Source organism: Saccopteryx leptura, chromosome 11 (assembly GCF_036850995.1).
Source record: "Saccopteryx leptura isolate mSacLep1 chromosome 11, mSacLep1_pri_phased_curated, whole genome shotgun sequence".
Lineage (NCBI taxonomy): Eukaryota > Metazoa > Chordata > Mammalia > Chiroptera > Emballonuridae > Saccopteryx > Saccopteryx leptura.
This window is the reverse complement of record NC_089513.1, coordinates 23,347,060-23,368,876: the sequence shown is the minus strand read 5'-3', so window position 1 is coordinate 23,368,876 and position 21,817 is coordinate 23,347,060. Positions and strand designations below refer to the sequence as shown.

The window sequence follows — 21,817 nt, the reverse complement described above, 5'->3', positions numbered from 1 at the left end:
CTCAAAGGGACCAGGCCCCGGGAAGGGGTCCTGCATCTTCCCCATCCACTTCTCCATTTCCTGTCCTGAGAAGTCATCAGGGGGTTCCCCTCTTGGTTTTCCACATGACTAAACCCCACGGGTCTCATCTAATCATATCTCGGGCTGCCTGGCTGCCTCTCCCCAGTCCCTCCGACACCGGCGGAGCCCAGCACCGTGCAGACAGACGGGCACACGGCCCTCCCCTCCACCTTCCTCCCCCCACACCCACGCCCAGGAGGCTTCTCACTGGTGGCCCAGCCGAAGGTGGGGGCTGGTCCGGGGTCTGCAGGTGCTCACAACATGGAAGGGTCCATCCGACTCCTGGCCTGCCTGGTGTGTGTCCTCCGGATGGGTGAGTTTCCCACTCTTCTCTCTGGCCCACGCTAGGACCGGAATAGGCGCCAACCTCGGTACAGTCTTCTCTCCTTGCACTCGGAGCAGCCGGGGTACCGGGAGCCTCCAGGCTGTGGAGGAGGAAGAGCTGCACTTAGGCAGGCGGGGATGACAGGATCCAGAAGGTCAAGTCTGGGCTTTGCCTTGGGTTACAGGTGATTAAAGCAGGCCCCAGACTTCTCTGGGCCTCGGGTCCCCACCTGTAGAAAGGCCACCTGGCCCACACATTGCTCTGAAGGTCCAGGGAGATAATGGGCCAGGTATGAGGAAGACAGTCTGGGCTCTGAACAGACTTTGGTGTTGCTGTCACCCAAACGTTTCTATGTCTTGAAGGGTGTAGACAGCCTTGAAGAGACGGGGGGAGCACTCCGAGGTCTGGGCGAAGGATGGGGGTAATTTCCCATGGGAGTAGAATAGTGATAGAGGGCACTCGGACTGCCCAGCAGGATCCAAAGGGTAAGTGGCAACTCTGTGGCAGGCCTCGGGAACAATAGCATCGGGGTCCTTGTTTGTGTCCCTGGGAACAGTGTGCTTTAAAAGTTGATCAGCCTGACCTGTGGTGGCGCAGTGGATAAAGCTTCGGCCTGGAAATGCTGAGGTCGCCGGTTCGAAACCCTGCGCTTGCCTGGTCAAGGCACATATGGGAGTTGATGCTTCCAGCTCCTCCCCCTTGTCTCTCTCTCCTCTCTGTCTCTCTCTCTCTCCCTCTCTCTCTCTCCTCTAAAATGAATGAATAAAATAAAAATAAAATAAAAGGGAGTCCTTATAAAAAAAAAAAAAAAGTTGATCACTGACCATCTGCATCACAATCGCAGAGTGGGGGACACTTGTTAAAATGCAGGCGCATCAGCCCCCCCACAGCCCTGTGGAATCACAGCATCAGGCAGCAGGGCCAGGGATCTGCATTTTCAACCACTCTTGAGTGATTCTGACGGTCGGTGCCATTGAAGGCAGCTGGGATGATTGACAGAGGCCATCCTCTGAGCCCCTACGTCCAGGCCCCCGTTCCTCCCTCGACCCCAGCCTGAGATGTCTTCCCTGTGACTCCTGCATGCAGCATCCGTGTCTCCGTGTGCATGGCCACTGCTGTCACGTGCTGTGACTGCTGACCTCATGATGTGCTGAGCTGTTACACAACATTCCTTGTGTGGGGTCCTGTCGCCAGGACTGCATGATAAGCTCCCACGCCTTCAGCTCCTTCCTCTCCAGCAAAGTTCAGTGAGATCTGGGTTGAATAGAAACAGGAAGTGCCCACATAGCTCTAAGTGCTGGCACTTTAATTAGTAACTCACTGGAGCCTGAAAACCCTACGGAAAAGGAATATTCTAGTCACTTTTCACAGATGAGGAAACCGAAGCACAGAGAGTTTTGGTGAATGACTAGGGGTGGAGCTGAGATTTGAACGTGGCTGTGTGTGCCCTTAGACTGGACGCTCCACTGCGGACCCCTGTCCCCTGCACAGAGCCCCGTGGTGGCAGTTCGTGGAAAAGGGCTTTTTTCTCCCAAGTTGATTTAACTCAGCCATCTTTCTGGGGTGCTTTAATGCGGGGTCCCACTTAGAGGGTAGAGGCTGGAGGAGGTGACCCTGCCCAGACCTTGGGCACATAGGAGAGCAGCAGTTCCTGTCCTGCGTATTGATGTCAGGCATGACCTTGAATCTTGGCTCTGCTGTTTACTAGCTGTGTAGCCCTGGGCAGTTTTACTAACTTCTCTGAGCCCTCAGATAATCAGATCACTGATGAAAGGCCCCCAGTATGGTTCCCAGTCCTCTGTGGTTGTGCAATTAGTGCCAGTGAAATGTTGCTGATGTCACAAAGCTTCAGAAGCCAGGTATGGGGGCATTTTGTTATGGTTTGTGTTTTTGTTTGCCCTCCTCTGGTGGTCAGCTGCTGTGAATCAGTTAAACCCAAGATTTAGAGGAAGCATGCACAGTCACATGTTCAAGAACAAAACCCAAAGCTCACAGATGCTCCAGCTGTGCGTCAAGATTACCTGGAAAGCTGAGCCACGCGTGTGAGCCACATAGGGGAGGAGACCCTTTTCTTTTCAAAATGGCAGCTGCCTCATTGATAAAACCCAGAGGTCCATAGCCAGGATGAGTGGGGTCCACCCCTCTGGTGACATGCACCTGTGAGCCCCTCCAGGTGACGGCAGGACTGAGCAGGAGCCCCCTGGCTGAGCTTGACTGCGAGGTGGGAGTCCAAGGGGCTGCATGATCAGGGTCACAGACACATCCCTGTCCACATCTCTGCATGGGGGCCCAGAGCAAGCCATCAGCAGAAGCAAAGTGGAGTGAAGTTGTCCCAGGAAACGCCCCTCCACTATCCGTGCCCTCTTCCTCCTCCCCCTGTCACCGACCCAGAGCACACAGTACTTTGGGCAGCCCCTCACCTCCCGGGGGTCCCCACACACTCTTCCTTGTCTTTTCCTTCTCTCTCCCCACAAATCTGCTTCTGGAGCATGGGAATGCAGGGGGTGGGAAAAACAGCGGTCCGGGAGCTCTACCCCCTTGGACGACCTTGTCAAAGTCCGCAGTCGTCCACAGATCGCTGATAAGCAGGTTGAGCAATCAGTAGCTGTCATGCTCAAGGACTTCTGTGCCAGACCTTTGAAGAACAGCTCATTTACTCTTCATCACAATCCTGCCATGCAAGGACGGTTTTTCCTGTTTTAGGGAGGTCAGGTGACTTTCTGGGAAGTCACAGCCTGGATGTGAACTGGAGTCTTCTGTGCGCGGTCGGGACCTTATACCACCTCAGGCAGTGGTGGTGAGCCTGGCAAAGCTTGGTGCTCAGAGGAATTCACCTGACTGGCTTGGAAATGAACCACTGCAGGAAAAAGAGCAGAAAAGGCCAAAGCAATCACAGCCGTCACCCAAGGAGGTGGGGTGCTGGCACGGGGGAGGAGAGAGGCTGCAGTCGTGGGTCCAGGAGGAAAGGGGCCAGTCTAGCCGGGGCTGTTGCCCCAAAACACCTCTCATGGCAATGAACCTTCCCAAGGTGACTCGGGTCACAGCTCTGAGCATCTGTTTCACTATCTGCTGCAGGGTCATGAAGCCTGAAGACCCTCTGCCTTTACTCCTTCTTTAAGTGGTCCCTTCTATGCTGTACTTTTAGCATTTCTGTCCTGAGCCATTTTTTCATCGTTCCTGGATCCTTCCTCCCTGTCAGTTGTCTTTCCGGCTGCTTTCAGTTGGCCTACAAACAGAACCCACTTCCCAGCTGTTCACTGTGTATTTCCCTCCGCTGGGGTGCTAATCAAACAAACTTGTTAGAATTGTGTGTAAATGAAAAACAAACAGTAGCTGAGCAATGGCCAGACCACAAACATACCAAGGAAGGCCACTGATTGTTACTGTAACCACATCCCCTATGCCCTGCACAAATGTCTAGCACACAATAGACCCTCAGTGAGTATGTACTGAGTGAATAAATACATAAATAAATGACTAGCTAGCAGGTGAGTTAAGGACAGGGACTATTGTATTTCCCATGGTCTAAGATGCCAAACTGAGTAGTAACTGGTGCGATGTCAGGATAGCAATGTCTCTCTTTTTCTTTTTCTTTTTTTGTGTGAGAGAGACAGAGAAAGCAAGACAGAGAGACAGGAAAGGAGAGAGATGAGAAGCATCAACTCATAGTTGCAGCACTTTGATTGTTCATTGATTGCTTTCTCATATGTGCCTTGACTGGGAGGGCTCCAGCTGAGCCAGTGACCCCTTGCTCAAGCCAGTGACCTTTGGGCTTAAGCCAGTGACCATGGGGTCATGTTGATGATCCCATGCTCAAGCCAGCGACCCTGTGCTCAAGCTGGTGAATCTGTGCTCAAGCTGGCGACCTCAGGGTTTTGAACCTGGGTCCTCAGTGTTCCCAGTTGACACTCCATCCACTGTGCCACCACCTTGTCAGGCGTAATGTCTTAACCCCCTCCTGCATCACCCTGGTTCCATGCCCACAGCACCTCTCCACCTCTGGTCAGCACTCTCTACCCCACCCCTCTATTCCCACTCCCTTTGCAGAGCTAGTGAACAAAAGAACAGGCATGGGGCCTTTGCTGAGTGTCAGGCCCTGTGATCTACATATGTGACTTCACTCAATCCTCAATCCTATGAGGAAGGTATCATGTTCCCCCTTCTGCCACAGAGGAGCCCGAGACCTGAAACATTAAGAAATTTGTCCAAACATCACCTAGAAAGTGAATGAACCTAGAACACTGCCAGGCACAGACTGGGTGCTTGATGCCAGTCTGATGAAAGAATGAGCACAAGTAAGATTGTCCCCCAGGCCTAGCTGTGCCAAAGCTGACATGCCTTCCACCAAGCTCTGTGGCCAATGCCTGGGGGGGTATTCTGGACAATGGGAAGAATGTGGGCCTCCTGTTGACCCCAGAGGTTGACAGACCCTGGATAAGGAGATGAGGAACCCTACAGGAAGGGGCGGGGGTTCCAGTTGAAGAGTCTTCCCTCCCCTGTCAGAGGAGACAAGAGAGGCAGTGAGCTGCCAGGGGGAATGGTAAATGTCACAGGAAGCCAGGAGCTTGGATTCGTGCCAAAGCAAATGCTTTGGCTCCCTGGGCTATTCCTGACAACCTGGAGTCCTGGGGGCAGGGATTCACTCAAAGGTCTCTCTGCAGTCTGGTGGGAAGGGGGGGTAATTCACTCAAAGGGGGGGGGGGCAGAATTCACTCAAAGGTCTCTGTGCAGTGTGCAGTCCTGGCAGGGGATGGGGGGATTCACTCAAAGGTCTCTGTGTGAGCCAGAGAAGTCCCTTCACCCTTCAGCAGGTAAACAGGAAACACAGACCCCGCCCCCAACCCTGCAGGGAGCCAAGACAGTAACACCTGGTGAAAGGGCCTCTGTGTGTCCTCTCTGCTCCTACAGCAAAAGCCCCAGGGAGGGAGGGGCCCTGGCCTGCCAGCTGCAGCCCCCTGAGGACGACCGGTCTAGGCTGTCATCCTCCAGCACTCAGAGCCCGGACAAGATGAGAATGTGAACATGAGCAGAAGCCTTGGCTCTGCTGCTGGTCCGTCAGATGGACTGGCCAAGTCACTGTGCGTCCTGAGCCCCAGTGCCCCCTCTCCAAAAAGGGGCTAATGACAGTTCCTGGGGGAGGGGGTTGTGCATATTAAATAAGATGACCTCATGTTCCCCAAGGAGCCCCGAAAGACTGATCTCTGGCCACCTTATCCCAAAGTGCCCCACAACCTCTCTGCTGATGGCTGTGCTGCTCCTTTGCCTAACTGCCTCAATCCACACTAAGGCTTAGTCACACCCCACTCCTTCCTCAAGGCTCCACTGAAACGGCATCTCCTTTCCCCGTGCGTCCTGCACTCCCTGCCTGCCTGACGTGTGCGTGAGGCCGCTCCCCACCACCCCACGCCCAGCTGTTCCCGCCGGCAGCTCTCTCCCTTTGGCTCTGCCTTAACAACTTCATTGCTGACTGTGTGCCATGGTGCCGTGCTGGGCAGTAACAACATGACTGACCACGCGCACGTGGCCCCTGCCCTCCTGAGCTTCTGGGATCCTGGGAAAGACGCCGTGAACAGGCACTGCCCGTGCAGAGGAAGTACCCCTGCCAGCCAGCGCGTTGCACAGGGTAGGGGTGCCACACCCAGGCTTAGGGCTCAGGGAAGGCCTCCCACTCTAGGCAGACTCAGAGGAGACCTGGGGCTGGGGAGGAGGGAGCTGGCGAGTGAAATGGGCCTGGAACCGTGTTGAGACAGAGGGTACAATGTGTCTCTCATTAGCTAGCGCACCTGGCAGGCAGTGCTGTAATCACGTGTTCCCAGATCCGGCAGCTCCCTTTCTGAGCTGTGAGCTCCAGCAGGCTCATCAATTATTCTGTTGACCTTTGTCAATTCGCCTGGCTTAGAGTGGGGACCTGTCAGATAAGTGTTTGCTAAGTGATAAATACACAATAGCAAACACTACCTGGGGACTTTGGGATACTTATGAGATGCAGTGTGTCCGAGAGTGGGAAATGCAGGGAAACTGAGGCAGGAGCTGACTCTCAAGAGCAGGGAGCTGCTTTCTGCAGCTGGGAGGACCAACTAACCAGCAAAACCTTCAGAAACGGTTTCTCAAATTTGGACCTAGGCCCTTTGATTATTAATGACTGAGCAAACAAGCTCTTACTCGGGATAATTGTCAAGTCCTCCATCTGAGTTCAAAAGTGTAATTCCACTTGACCGGAAGAAAAGAGATTTGGCTTAGAAGCAGACTGTGTGAAAAAATAACTTGTGGTTTTATTTGACTTCAAGCTCAGTACAAGGGCAAAGCGAGGTTGTAGATGAGGCACAACTCACACAACCTGATTCAGACCTCAGTCTGCTTGTACAGCACACCTGGAGCACACACCTGGAGCCCCGGGTCAGGACACTACACTGCCGGAGAGTACTGAGCAGGCAGGACGAATGGGGAGGGGCAGCTGGGTGACTGGGACTTCCATCAGAGAAGAGAAGACTTAGTGAGTCCCAGTTAGTGATGATGGGATCCCAGGAGGACTGTCACCAGGAGAGGATGTGCAGTACTCCACAGCAGTGGGAGTCACGTGGGTGGTGTGGACAACAGTTCTGTGCAGAAGGAGGCTCTGACCTGTGGATTATTCATAGATGGCCTGGGCTCCCTGGAGGATAGTCTGCTGCCGTGGGCTGAGAGGACTCCTGCCAGGGCATGCTTCAAGCTACCCTGAGGAGCAAAGAACACTGGACTTGGAGTCAGAAAAGCTGGGTTTCTCCCACCTTCCGCCTGTGTGACTCTGGGCCTTCATTTTCTCCTCTATGACAATATCTGCTCTACTTTACTTTCTTGGGTGTTTGAGGGTCAGGTGATATGCCATACATGACGTACATGTAAACTGCAAAGTCCTTTGGAAATACAAGGGCTGCTATATTATTCCCTTTAAATATTCTTTTCATAAACTGCACCTGGGCACTAGCTGCTAAGCCTGTCTCCTCTCCTTGGACGCACAACCCCTGGCCTGATACTCCGAGGATGAGCACGGACAGCCACCCACCCACCCAGCTCATTCCTCTCTCAAAGCAGCACGTGTTCAATTACACAGGCAGCAACTCACCAGCCCTCTGAGCTGAAGGCAGAGTGGAGATTCTGGCCCTTCACTTGACCATACTTCAGAGCCTCACAATGCGGGAGGGGAAGAAACTGAGTCCAGGGGTGCTTGCACAGAGCAAGGGGGCAGCATGATTGCCCACCATGTTTGGCCTCTCAGCTCCCTATCTGAGCACCAGCCTCTTAGGAAGCCCACTTGAGTTGACCTGGATTCTAGAGGAATCTCACCCACCAACTTCACTACTATACATTAGCTTCAAAACATATCAGCATTCCCATGCCTCAGTTTCCCCTCCATGAATGGGAATGCTGGTCTGAGTCCCAAGATCCCATGCCTTTAGTGCAATGAAGTGCCACTGTGGGGTCAGGCAGTACTGAGTTTGAATGCTGGTTTTGCCTCATCCTAGCTGTGTGAACTCAGGAAAATACTCCACTTCTTTGTGCCTCAGTTTCTTAACATGTAACCCGGGATAACTGTGCTTATCTCTAGGATCATTTGTGAGATCTAAAAGAAATACTACTGGGAACTTGCTCAACACAGAGGTGCACAGTAAGTGCTTTTATTATTCTCACCATCTTGGAGGTCTTGGGACTCGACTGTAAGCACAAAATCCCCGGACTTCTCTGCAGCAGGGCAGGTGATGGATCACTGGCCCGCAGTTGAAGTGGGACCCCCCCCCCCCTCCCGAGGAAAAGCAAACAGACCCAGGAAAGTGGAGGAGGGCCCAGGAACCTTGCCAGTCATGGGGGTCAAGGAGATGTCTCTCAGGTCACCTAGTGGGTTTCCCCGCTCCCCCCTTTCCCAGGGGAGAGGTGTTTCCTGAGTCATGGGATTTCCAGAGAGGGAGGACTTCTACAGTCCTGGGGTTTTCAGGCCCTCGGGGATGCTTCCTGAATCCTGGGTTTCCAAGGGATCCCTGCGGGGTCCGGGGGACCGGGTCCCAAGCGGATGAGGCTGACGCGCCCGGCACGCCCCCCGCAGGTGCCCCGACGCAGCGCTGGTCCATGCAGGTGCCCACAGAGGTGAGCGCGGCGGCGGGCGAGGCGGCTGTGCTGCCCTGCACCTTCACGCACCCGCACCGCCACTACGACGGGCCGCTGACGGCCATCTGGCGCGCGGGCGAGCCGTACGCGGGCCCGCAGGTGTTCCGCTGCGCGGCGGCGCGGGACAGCGAGCTGTGCCAGACGGCGCTGAGCCTGCACGGCCGCTTCCGCCTGCTGGGCAACCCGCGCCACAACGACCTCTCGCTGCGCGTGGAGCGCCTCGCCCTGGCCGACGAGGGCCGCTACTTCTGCCGCGTCGAGTTCGCCGGCGACATCCACGACCGCTATGAGAGCCGCCACGGCATCCGGCTTCGCGTGACGGGTGAGCGCGGCGGGGCCCGGGGCTGCGGGGGCGAGGTGGTCTCTTCCCTCCATCCCACCTCCCGCCCTTCTCCGGGGCGAGGGGTTCTCTAGGTGCCCGGTGCTGGGATTGGAAGGGGATCAGTACACACTCCATTCTCTACAGCAGGGGTCTCACACGTGGCGGTGGGTACGGGCCACCAAGACTTTGCCGAAAATGTAGAATCCTGGCCCCGGGCTGGGCTGGGTGAGGCCCGGGTATAGGTATTGTAATGAAGCTCTTGGAGAGTAAAGGTCTCTAGGAGCTCAAAGGACAGGGAGGTGAGAGAAGAATTAATGAACAATACCCCTAAATATGGCAAGGGCTGCAAATGTCCCCTGCAAGGTGCACAGGGAGATGCACTTTGCTAGACCCTGAGATATAAAGACGTAGGAACCAGGGTCCCCATCCCTATATTAGGTTATCAGCCCTGACAGTGCATTGGAATTACCTGCAGAGCTTTAAGAAATCCCGGACCGCCTGACCTGTGGTGGCGCAGTGGATAAAGTGTCAACCTGGAATGCTGAGGTTGCCGGTTCGAAACCTTGGGCTTGCCGGGTCAAAGCACATATGGAAGTTGATGCTTCCTGCTCCTCTCCTCCTCCTCCTCCTCTCTCTCTCTCTCTCTCTCTCCTCTAAAATGAATAAATAAAATCTTTAAAAAAAAAAGAAAAAGAAAAGAAAACCCGGACCCCTGCTATGGGGGGAAGGGTGTCCACGAGTTCTGGGTTTAAGTGTGACTCTCCCAAGAACTTCCCATGAGCCCTTGGGTTGACCAGACCGCCTCTCTGAGTGCATTTCAGTTTCTTCCCAGAGTGGGCACCTGCCTAACACAGGCCCATGGATTCAGTGAATCAGTCTCAGCTCTAGCTGAGGTTGAGGTTGTCTGGCTGTGGAAGGTGCCCTTGAAATTACACCCCGAGCCTGCCCCCTACCTTGTGCTACCACAATCCTAACTACCATTTAGTGAGCACTTAGTATGGGTCAGGCCCTAGTCAAGCACCCTCCACGTATTAACGTGCCAGATCTTCTCACCAAGCCCATAAAGTAAGTGGTCCCCATTTTACACCCAGAGAAACTGAAGCACAGAGCAGTGGAGTAGTATGCCCAAGGCCACACCTGTATTGGGGCCCAGGCGGGCTGGTGCCCGAGTGCCCACTCCCTCCTTTTTGCGTTCCTCCCCCCTCTTCCAGCTTTCTGAACGACTAAAGGGGACAGGAAGGGCACCCCTTCTCCTTGCCGGCCGCACGCGCGCTCTCTGACTGAGGTTCGCTTTCTCCCACATACCCCGCCCGCCCCCTTGACTGCCCGCAGCCGCCCCGCGGATCGTCAACATCTCGGTGCTGCCGGGCCCGGCGCGTGCCTTCCGCGCGCTCTGCACCGCCGAAGGGGAGCCGCCGCCCGCCCTCGCCTGGTCCGGCCCGGCCCTGGGCAACCACTCAACCGCCGTGCGGGGCCCGCAGGATCCCGGCCACCAGGTGACCGCGGAGCTGCCTGCGCTGGTCCACGACGGCCGCTACACGTGCACGGCCTCCAACAGCCTGGGCCGCGCGGAGGCCAGCGTCTACCTGTTCCGTGTCCACGGCGCCTCCGGGGCCTCGGCGCTCACCCTCCTCCTCGGCGCGCTTGGCCTAAAGGCGCTGCTGCTGTTGGGCGTGCTGGCTGCCTGCACCTCCCGCCGCCGCCTAGGTGGGTGCGCCTGGGTGCATGGGGAACGGCGGGGCGGGGGACACTCTTTTTAGGTAAGACCATCTGGCTGGCCAGCAGGCATGACGCAACCAAAACGTCATTTTAGCACCTACGCATCATCTCCATTTTCTCTACCTGCATCAAACCCAGGAGATGGGAACCAGCCTGAGCCCATTTTACAGTCAGGAAGCCGTGGCCAGTGAGGTTAAGGAGCTTACCTCTACCCTACAGTCACAGAGATAGAGACCCGGACAGTATAGTTCTGGATCCTGCCCCTTTACCACCACCCCTCCCTAAGGTCTGACCACATATCGGCTTTGCCAAATAGCTCCATTCCATTAGTTACAACAACTTGAGGACACACTAGTGCTGTGTAGGTGCTAGAATCACAGAGATGAATGAAACGTGGTTCTCTGCCATTAAGTGGGATGCTGAGGAGTATGCAGATTATTGTAGTCTGCAGAAGCCCAGGGTGTGTATACATCCCTCTGGTGGCCATCTGGACAGGGACAGGAAGGAAAGCTGTACACAAGTAAGGTGAGAGTGAAATAAAAAACTATTATATAGGAAGGTATGACCTAGGAAAACAAGGAGCTAGTAGTATTCCCAGCAGAGGGAACAGCATGTACAGAAGTGTGGAAGGGCAAACTAGCAGAGTGTCTTCAGAGTGCTGCAGTTTGCCCCACATTGCTCTTATTGGGTTGGAGGAGATTTTGTTTCTACCTCCCAGATGAGGAGACTTCCCAAAGCCATTCAGACCACCCAGGTCTATAGGACCAGCCTTAAACTCTCGAGGGATGAAATCCAAAACTTGTCACAGTTGCCCTGGCTGCCATCTTTGCTGTGGCTATGCTGGCTCTCACTGGTTGTCCAGAATTACCAAGCATTCTGTGCTTGGACTGCTCCTCACTCCACTCTTCTCCTCTATAACTCCTCATCTTCCTGTTACTCCTTCACACCCTTCAGCTTACGGTTTGTTGTACGTTCCCTTCAGACCACTGTCCACGGTGTGGAAGGGTGGACAGCTGGGCCTATAGTCTGGAGGCTACCATGTAGACTTACGACCTCTTTTTTTTTTCTCCCTGTCCCTCACACAGAGCATCCAGTCACTCAGGACAGTCCACCACGGTAAGTGAGCTACCCCACCCCTGCCACCTGCCGACCAAGGGGTGGAGGCTTCTCAGGGCTGGCGGCATGAGGAGAAAGAACAGGCGAAGGGCTAGGACTGGGGTCCTGGCTTTGACGAGAGTCTAGGTCAGGCATGGCCAACATACGGCCCACGGGCTGGATCCGGCCCGTGTAGTGAGTGTATGTGGCCCGCAATTAAATTTTTAATATTCTCTGCACAACGCACTGTGGAAATGAAATGAGTGGTACTTTTAAATTGTTATACAGAAACTACGATATCTAACCATTGTAAAACAATGAAAGTTAAAATCTCAGCTACTCAGAAGCAGAAGCATCTTTGATTATTGGAAATCGAGATATTTAAGAAGATAGTGATACACGGAAAAGAATTCTGCGTGTGACTAATCTAGGGTTAACTTCCAATAATTGGTTGAATGGATTCACGATACTTCTTTATTTTTTAAAAAATTCCATTATAAAGATTTACAACTTTCATACTCGTCTGTGCAATTTTTATAAGCAATTGAATAATAGAAAATATGGAAATTAAAAAAAACTTGCCAAGGAATATTTAGTAATTTTCAGCTCAACTTATATTTGTGAACAAACTTTTTCTTTAATGAATCTAAATAAAAGTACAAGATCAAGATTGAATGATTTACATTTGGAGGCTGTGTTAAGAATAGTTACTACAAGTATAGAGCCAGATATTAAAAAAATAATAGGCGATGCGAGGCGCCTCAACACGTCACATTAGTTTTTTTGTTAATTTATTGTACTAAATTACTTACATTTATTTATAAACAAATTACATAATAAAATTTTGTTTACTTAAATAAATCATTTTTATATTTAACATTTTTTAATTTTAATATTTCATCCGGCCCGTGAAAAAAGGTTTCTTTCTAATCTGGCCCAGGGGGGACAAAAACTGTTGGCCACGCCTGGTCTAGGACCTCCCTGGGGCCTTCGAAGGCCCCCCTCCTTCAGTCTACCGTGTCTTCTCAAGCCAGATCAGGCCACAGTAACCTGCTCTCCCCTCCCCCACCCACTCCACTCCTAGCATTTCCTGTCTGGGCCTCATACTGACATCTCTCCCAGACCTATCTGCCTGGTGTCCTGGTGCTAAGGGATCATTTTTCTGTGTGTCTATCTTTTTTTTTTTTCCATTTTTTCCGAAGCTGGAAACAGGGAGGCAGTCAGACAGACTCCCGCATGCGCCCGACCGAGATCCACCCGGCATGCCCACCAGGGGGCGACGCTTTGCCCCTCTGGGGCGTCGCTCTGTTGAGTCCAGAGCCATTTTAGCGCCTGAGGCAGAGGCCACAGAGCCATCCAGAGCGCCCGGGCCATCTTTGCTCCAATGGAACCTTGGCTGCGGGAGGGGAAGAGAGAGACAGAGAGGAAGGAGAGGGGGAGGGGTGGAGAAGCAAATGGGCGCCTCTCCTGTGTGCCCTGGCCGGGAATCGAACCCAGGACTCCTGCACGCCAGGCCGATGCTCTACCGCTGAGCCAACCGGCCAGGGCCCTGTGTGTCTATCTTATCTCCGCACCTATACGCGAGTCCTCTTGGCTGTTTCCTCTTGGATGCCCAGCCTCCTAGATCAGGCAGACCCGTGCAAAAGCCACCCCCGCGCACTCGTTCTCCCAGACACCCCGCTTTGCAAACTAATATCATTAGAGGTTCTGAGGGCTTAGGTGAGGGGCCCAGGGACCCTGCTGGGAAGTAATGACCCCTTCCTCTACCCATGGTCCCTATTTTCAGTGTTTGTCCAAGTAAAGGCTCGTTGGGTAGTCTATCTGGGACCCTGGGTCAGAGTCGTGTTTGTCCAAGTAAAGGCTCCTTGGGTGGTCTATCTGGGACCCTGGGTCAGAGTCGTGTTTGTCCAAGTAAAGGCTCCTTGGGTGGTCTATCTGGGACCCTGGTCAGAGTCAGGGTGTGGAGGAACTCCGTCTTTCAGAACGCATTGGACAGACCCAGGCTCAGCTCCCACGCTCCACTTCACCTGTGCCCCCAGGGCTAGTGAAGCCACATCACCAGCCCAAGCCTCTCTCTCCAGCTGCCTGTTCAACTATCCCCCACATTCTCAAAGCCTGGGCAATGTCCCTTTTCTGTGCTAATGTACTACTGCACCAAGGTACCTGAATCAGAAAGCTGACAGTTGTTCAACTATTGAGTACCTAGTATGTACATATGTTTTGGATGCTAAAGTTGCAGCAGAAATCCCTGAACTCGGAAAACTCAAGTTTTACCGTGGAAAATTTTAAGAAAACATAAACGAGATCATTTTAGACCCTAACATGAAAGCTGTGAAGGAAACAGGGCAATGAAGAGAGCCACAGGATCGGGAGGTGGCCACCGGGCTACGGCTACTTTAGATCAGGACAGCCTCTCTGAGGACACAACATTGAGGAACCCTGAGCCCAGAGGGGAAGGAGGGGAGGTGTGGGGGTAATCCAGGGGGAAAAGGCAAGTCAAAGGCTCAGGGGCAACCCAGGAAGGGGTGGGAGGGCTGGCAGGCTGCAGGATTTATTCTGACTGTGATGGAAGTCACTGGATGGTTGTAAGCAGACGGGTCCCTATCTGAACCGGAAAGGGGGCAGGAGAGCTGTGAGGAGGCTGTTGGCCAAGGCTGAGGCTGGCAGGGCTGCAGAGAGGACGGGGTGGGCAGCACGAGGGAGGGAGCGAACCAGGATGCCCAGGTTTGGAGCTGGAACCCTGAGGACCACTTACTAAGATAACGATAAGGGGAGGAGAGAGGGATGGTGGTGAGGATCGTGTGAGCACTGTGGACATTTACGTCTGAGGTGCCCATTCAGATGTTCCAGAAGCCAGGAAAGCAGTTGGAGCTCAGGAAGCGAGGCCTGAGGTCAGGGACAAGGAGGTGGTTTTTGAAGCCGCAGATGAGAGAAGATCCTTCGAGAAGAGAGACTGTGGTCTGGGATACTGCCGTCACCCCAAGCAGTCCCCTCCTATCCCACAAGTTCCGCACCGCCCTGCTTCGAACCTCTAGTTAGCACCCAGGCCCTGTTGGATCAGGGCCCCACCCCACCTCATCTCTCCTTCCTGACCCTTGCTGGGCTGCGGTTTGGAAAGTCGGGGATCCCCTTTCCTGTACTGGGTGATCAGCCAACTTTCTCTTGTCCACAGGCCGCAGGCCCAGGAGTCCAATTATGAGAACTTGAGCCACATGAGCCCCCAGAGCCCACTGGCAGCCACGTGTTCACCATGAGGAGCCCCTCGGCCACAAGTATCCACTTGTGCACCGTGAGTTGCAACGGCCAACGTGAGGCTGGCTGGAGTGGCTCTTCCTGGCTCTCAGGCACGTGGCAGCCCCCAGCTGAGAAGCCCCTGGGGTAAGGACCCACTTCCAGGAGCTCAACATAGATGTGTGTCGCAGAATCCTGGTAATATTTTGCCAATGGGCCAGCATTTTGAAAGAATGTGTATATGTCTGTGTGTGTGTGAGCTCCAGTGAGAAACTCCCAGAAAAGCCCCTCGCCTTTTCTTACCTGGAACACCACAGGAAAGCAGGCAGGACACTGGTCATTGGGTCTCGAGGCCCAGACTCCACCCTGGCTGTGTCATGACTTACAGTGTGGAACAAGGCACCTCTTCCGCCAGGTGGACTGGGTCACAGTGCTGTTGAATGTGGACAATAATATTTTCCCTCCTGGCTGGTAGGACTTTGATCTGAGGATGTGAAGGGACGTTGGGAAGTACAAAGCTGTCTACAGATGTGAGGGGCGTTACAGGCTCTCCTTACAGAGAGGCTTTGGGACAGGCAGAGTTCTTGGACAAGTGCGGCACCCACAGCAGCCTTGCTGAGGAGAGCTCCGGAGCCAGCCTGAGGGGCGGGGCGTCGGGGCAGGGGCTGTGAGAAGCTGTGGTCCCGAAAGAGCAAATCGGCGGTGAGGAGCCTGGTGCCCCTGCCCCTGGTGTCTCCTCTGTGATTGCCCCACCCCTTACCCCATCAGCTGCTCTGTGCTGCCCTGAGCTGGGATAATGGGAAGACACTGTCTGCAGGCTGGGAACCCTCGGGGAAGTTGGGCCACAGGAGCCCTGCGGAGAAAGCAGCTGCAGCTCTGACCTCTCTCCACCACCTGCATCCTCCCAGGACGTCCAAAGGCGCCAGCATTTTCACCCCATTTGCCCGAGTCCTGCCGGCTGGGTGCAGGGTCTGCCTTCCGTGTTACACTTCACTGTGAACTTGTTGATCACTTTAGCTCCTGCAGTCCCTGGGGTCAGAGAGGGAAGAGGTGGGCTTGGGACCCGGGTGAGCAGGCAAGAGGAAGGGCCACAGAGATTCCCCCCACATGGGGACTGAAAAGACAATGGGAACAAACTTTCCTTCCTTCAGAACTTTCCCAAAAGCTGGAATGGTAACCTGGTGTAAGCACAGGGCCCTCTCTCATGCTTTCCTGGGGAGATGGCCTGAAGGCTGAGGGGTCTCTACAAGTTCATAAGCAGGGCAGCGGGTTACAGGTTCCCCTCCTCACCAGAGCCTGCCTTTGCTGGGGTGACAGCTCATGGTGAACTGGGGACCCATCCGGGGCCTGTCTGAGCTGTTACATGGTCAGAGGAGTTTGTCAGTTCTGAAATCCCCAAGGTTTAAATTCTCTTTGAAACTAGAGGCCTCGCCCATTATGGAATATAAAGTCTACCCATACAAGCTTTCCAGTTTCCCACTTTTTCTTAGTGTGATTTCTGGGTGAAAAGACCTGCCAACCAACTTGCTAAAAATGAGACCTGTCCACCACGTGTAAATTAAATTTGAATCAACTTTATTTGCAGTTTACTTAACCAGTTCTCATCATTTCATAAAAATCTGTCCTTTGTACAAGTGTGTTAAATGCTGAACAGTGAAGAAGTGAACATTGCACGTTTAATGACCAAAATAGGTTGTGGTTTTTAAAGGCCACACTAGACATGTGGGAAGGAAGAGGAATTGATCACACTTAAGAAGTATTTGTTGCCACACAGGTAATTTTAAGCCATAAAAAGAAAAAATAAGTTCTAACCCTCAGTGCTCAATGAGAGATATTACATCTGTACATTAAAAAAATAAAAGTTATAAGAAATGACATTCCTTAGTGATTTTATTATTCCCAGATAGAGTCAGTAGTTCATTTTTTTTTTTCCAAGTTATTGTCATCAGAAATCAGGAACCTAGTCAGCCCAAAGGAAACTTCAACTGCAGCTTCCATAGGACACATGGTGCCTCTGTGATGCGTGAGGATCATCTCGGACCAGAACCGGGTCAGGGCCTGGTGTGAGCCGAGAACTTCATCCAGTAAATGGAAGATCAAAGCAGAGGGAGCGTTTTTTGTTTTAAGCAAAACATTTATTTCCAACATTTTCCTTGATAGGACAAAGTTAACTGAGCCGGGGAAAAAATCAGCTACTACCTCAAAATAAGCTGCAATGTTGGTCCAAAATGAAGGCAGGCAGCCTTGAAGAAGCCCCAAACGCCTGTTAGACCACCGTGCAGACAGCTGGTGTCACAACGAGGCCTAGAGTTTGCACTCACCGCTGGCTGAACGTGCCAACCCAGGACACAGCTACTGGGGCCCTTGCCGATGCAGAGAGCTTCACTGCCTGCCCAGGACACAGCCACTGGGGCCCATGCCGATGCAGAGAGCTTCACTGCCTGCCCAGGACACAGCCACTGGGGCCCATGCCGATGCAGAGAGCTTCACTGCCTGCCCAGGACACAGCCACTGGGGCCCATGCCGATGCAGAGAGCTTCACTGCCTGCCCAGGACACAGCCACTGGGGCCCATGCCGATGCAGAGAGCTTCACTGCCTGCCCAGGACACAGCCACTGGGGCCCATGCCGATGCAGAGAACGTCACTGCCTGGCCCACTCTAGTGTCACCACCCCCGGGGCAGGGCCTGGGCTAGGTACAGAGAGTGAGGACGCACAGTCCTGGCACCTGCAGAAGAGTGACAACTTAAATTTGTGCCTTGGGTGTCTCATTTGTCTCACCGAGTCCTGGCCCTGCTAACCCTGGGCGTAGCCCTTTTACAATAACACGGGCTACTTTGGGCACTTTCCCAAGAGCAGAGCTGTTAGGCTAATCGAAGACAGAGCATTTAGCCTGAAGAGGACCGGGAAGCCGGGGGGCATGTGTGATGAGGTCTGTGATACCACCAGCCTGGCCTGCTCCCACAGTGCCGTAACCAGCGCTTCTGAGCCAGCGATGGCCTCTGCAGCTGCCACCAGAGGGCACGACCTGCCAGGGGAAGGGGGGAAAGACAGGCTGACACTTAGGGCTGGTGGTCCTTACAGAGTGAGAGGTGGGACTAGAGGAGCTGTAATGCCCACGTGTTTCCTGCTCCAGAATAAAATAATGAATTTTAGGATTAAAAGTCCATTGGAAAATTGTGCATAACTTTCATTCGAAAGGAAGCAAGGGCGTGAGCACGACCCTGTATGCGTGGACACACTGCTTCCGGTGCTGAGCAAGAGGACCGGGCTGGGCGGCTGGTTCAAGTGGGTCAGGCTGCTCTGGGTTTGTTTTCTAGAGCAGGCCTCCGCCACCTTGGGAGAGGAAAGCCTCAGGCAGACCCGGCCGGCGGGTGACAGTCGTGCCTGGGGCTGAGGCTCCGGAACACGAAGGTGTGGGTCCTGGCCTCCATCAGGCTGAGCAGGCCGCCTCCCAGAGCACTGTCCTCGTGCGCTGCGGAGTGGGCACAGACGAGTGGAGACGCAGGAAAGGTGCTTTTCATGGGGCCAGAAAGTTGCTAGACACCCCCACCTGAGCCCGATACCACTGAGGGCCACGTGTGCTAGTTCACCCTCAACACTGCCAGACACAGGTGGCCTTGGTCTTGCCTGACCAAGGTGTCCACGTGCAACACCAGTGACTGTCTCAGAGATGGCCCTGCGCTCTTGGGGGGCCGACCACTGTTGCCAGCAGTGGCTCGCTATTCCTGAAGCCAGGGGTCACGCTGGGTCTGTTCATCCCCAGGAGACTAGGGTAGCACGGCCACCTCCTGAACCATCTCAGTGTCCTCACAGCACTGTCATGCCCAGAGCCTCTCAGAAGACCCTGTGCGCTGAGCAGACCTTCTGCTATGCACAAGGACTAAAGAGGAAAGCACTGACCAACCACTAATATTCAGGTTACACTGTCAAGTAGTCAGATGACATCAGGCATAAAAATCTGCAACCTTAACAACTGAAAAGCTTTACAAGAGAGTGCGAGAGCCCTGAAGATCGATTCTTACCAGCTACAACCAAAGAATGATTTTATTTGATATAATTTGCAGAGACCAAGTACATTATAAATATTATAAACCTTCAAAAATTAATGGATTAATCACAATTTTCTTTAAAATGTACATACTATCACACAAAACTTTCACAGTCTAGGATATTAATAATCACATCCTCCTCAAAGAAAACAGCACACGAAATATTTCCTGTCATAAAGCCAGCCTCTACTGTCCACAGCTTCTAAACCTTCCCTGAACGCAGCACAGGGAAGATGACTGAGTCTGAACCTGGAGAGAAGCAGAAACGGGCCAGCTCTGCAATGCGCCTGAGATGGACACTGGGGGCTACAAAACGTGCAGGCTGAACAGAGATGATCTTTCTCGGGCCACGTGGCTGAGGCAGACCTGCCCTGTCCACCTAAAGACATCCCGAATGAGCAGCCACAGACTTCCAAAATTGGGGAAGCACTCCAAGAGGAAGTCTGAAAAGAAACGATCTCTGTTAACACATATTGCCATCCCATTAAAAGTTCTCCGTGACTGCTGAGACATTTTTAGGGAAATATCCTTGGGTTATAGAAAACCCATTAAAAAAAAGACACATTATGCAAGTGGACAAACAAAATCAATCTGAGCCAACAGAATTATGACTGTGGTGACAGAAGTCAAATTGCCAATTCCTGGGGGAAATGACAAGAGCAAGACGATGACAACAGAATAAGAATAAGGCAATGTCACAGACAGGCTTCGGTAATGAATGAACTGTTAACAACGGAAGGCACATGGCTAATGGGAAAAAGCTGATTTTCAGTTAAGTCTCTTGACTTGATCTAGTTTCCATGGACCAATCTCAACAGATCTGCCAGCTTCATTTCAGTTTCAAAACGGAGTGAAGAAACAAGCAGAGAACGGAGAACCAAATTCTCTCTCTCCCAAAGGGGACTTCAGATTTCTAACTTGGTGTCTATGGAGTTCGTCTGCAGGGGCAAAGCAATGGATGTGGACGAGGGAATGGGCTGGGGTAGGAGGGAAGGGGATGTTCCGTGTGTCTACACGGAACTGGAGAGTAATCCCCATTGATACTCTCCGCCATGTGGACCAAAGAAACATATCTATGCCAGTAGGCTCATCACAGACTGCCAGCGTGCCACCTCCGACTCGGATGGATGGCTCCCTCTCCGTGAGGACACACGGCTGGGTGGAAATGTACCAGACACCAGCTCTGCTGTCCACTCTAATCAGGACCACGTGGTCGCATTTTAGACAATGACTTACTTTCATTCCGCATTCCTACCTCCCTTCTGAGAAAAAGAACACGTACTTTCAAGCTGACGTGTTTCCCCACATTTGAGAAATGCAGACATTTCCAAAGCTTGTTTTACTTTGAAAAAACAGGAATAGGGTTCAAAAGTGAGGATTCTATATGATTCCCAAAGTAGTTGGATCTGGCACAGAAGCTTTGACATTTAAAGAGAACAGGAGAGGACAGAAGTGGAGCCGTATAACCCTGCCCGGGGCCTTGTGAGGAGCCCGGGATACTCGGCAACGGTGAGTGGCTCTGTCCCTCTGTCCCCAAGTGGGACTTAGTAAGTTTCTCTTGATGGATGAACATAACTGAATAGTCCATGTAAAGTTTTAAGAGCTAAGAACATACACACACACACACACACACACACACACACACACACACGAGAATTATCTAGTGCCTCTGACTTGCATCTCAGTCAACTACCTCATTGGCCAAACTGAGCTCCACAGTGAAACTGAGCAAAGCTACTTGTGCAACAGCAAAGTTGAATGTAAACAGAAACAGCAGCGGGTTTCGCAGGAGCCTCGGTGTTACTATCGAATGATGTCCAAATAATGCACTTCTGGATAGAGATGGTTCACAAGAAGAGCCAGGAAGCTTTTCCCGTCCTGGAGGCAATGAGTAGGCTGCTTTATAAACTGTGCAGCTTGCGATACCTGATCCTGGTATTCCACGTACTGCTTGCTTGATGTCAAGGATTCGAGGGCACTCAGAGCCTAAAAGACAAAGAAGAGTTAAGCACCTGGGTGCAGGTACTGTGAAGCCAGCAGGTGTGGCACACCTGTTATCATCTGGTACAACTGTGAGCCTCTGGAGAAGCTAGGGACCTGGAACTAACCACACGCAAAAGGAGGCCAGCAACCCAAGCTCCTGGGGCCTCTGCCACAGTCTCCGTATGGCCTCCCTTCGTCCTGGCCGGTGCTACTCCCCAGCCCTTCCCACAGGGCCGTGGCTGCAGCCACACGGCCTGACCGCCCCATCCCCCAGCGCCAGCAGCTGAGCCGCCGACCAAGCCTCACTGCCTCTCCTCCTGGGTCCCCACCTGGAACCACAGGCACTGGCTGCCTGGGAGGCCTATTTAAATTGCTGTTGGGTTTGTTCTGAGGTCACATAATAATGTCATATTAAAGTGTCTAACTGAATGAAATTCAGAAGAAACCAGTGGCTAAGTGCTGCTGACGGTGAGCAAAGAGGTCAGGCTATTGGTCAGCAAGCAGAGAGCAGAGATCAGTTCCTCCAGCGCCTGCCCACAGAAACCACAGAATTTCCCATGCCTCGCCTCAGGAATAAATAGAGAAAACATTTTAATTCTATAATTAATAAATTTTTCCTTCCTTCATAGAGAAGACGAGAAAAAACACTGCTCCCTCTCCTATGGAGAACACTGCACAAGAGAATTTCGATTAGATGACATTTGCTTGGCTCAGTAAACAAGGGGGGAGATATTGTTGAGGGTAGTTAATGAACTGGTAGCTTCGAAATAAATACGAGGGGGTTGAGAACAAAACTCTTAGGGTTGAAAATAAACAACTGAAGGAATCTGACAGCAGGCCAACTGCCGTGTGAACCACGTCAACCTCTGAACAGGAACCGAGGGGTTAGCAC

The 21,817-nt window shown here is 52.8% G+C and overlaps 2 protein-coding genes across 3 annotated transcripts in view; one reads left to right on the top strand and one right to left on the bottom strand.

Annotated features, from left to right (window-relative positions):
• Positions 1–267: 267 nt before the first annotated feature.
• Positions 268–18,067, top strand: SIGLEC15 (sialic acid binding Ig like lectin 15). The gene is made up of 6 exons (XM_066352826.1): positions 268–373; positions 7,971–8,030; positions 8,463–8,846; positions 10,179–10,553; positions 11,651–11,681; positions 14,833–18,067. Exons 1-6 carry the CDS (start codon positions 322–324, stop codon positions 14,912–14,914), a joined length of 984 nt encoding a protein of 327 aa, XP_066208923.1. The 5' UTR covers positions 268–321; the 3' UTR covers positions 14,915–18,067.
• The window catches only part of EPG5 (ectopic P-granules 5 autophagy tethering factor), a 108,712-nt gene continuing 103,898 nt past the window's right edge, over positions 17,004–21,817 (bottom strand). For both annotated transcript variants that reach the window (XM_066352816.1, XM_066352817.1), the window contains exon 44: positions 17,004–20,928. In XM_066352816.1, coding sequence (XP_066208913.1) covers positions 20,746–20,928 — 183 coding nt within the window. In that variant the 3' untranslated portion in view covers positions 17,004–20,745. The remainder of the gene's footprint in view (positions 20,929–21,817) is intronic.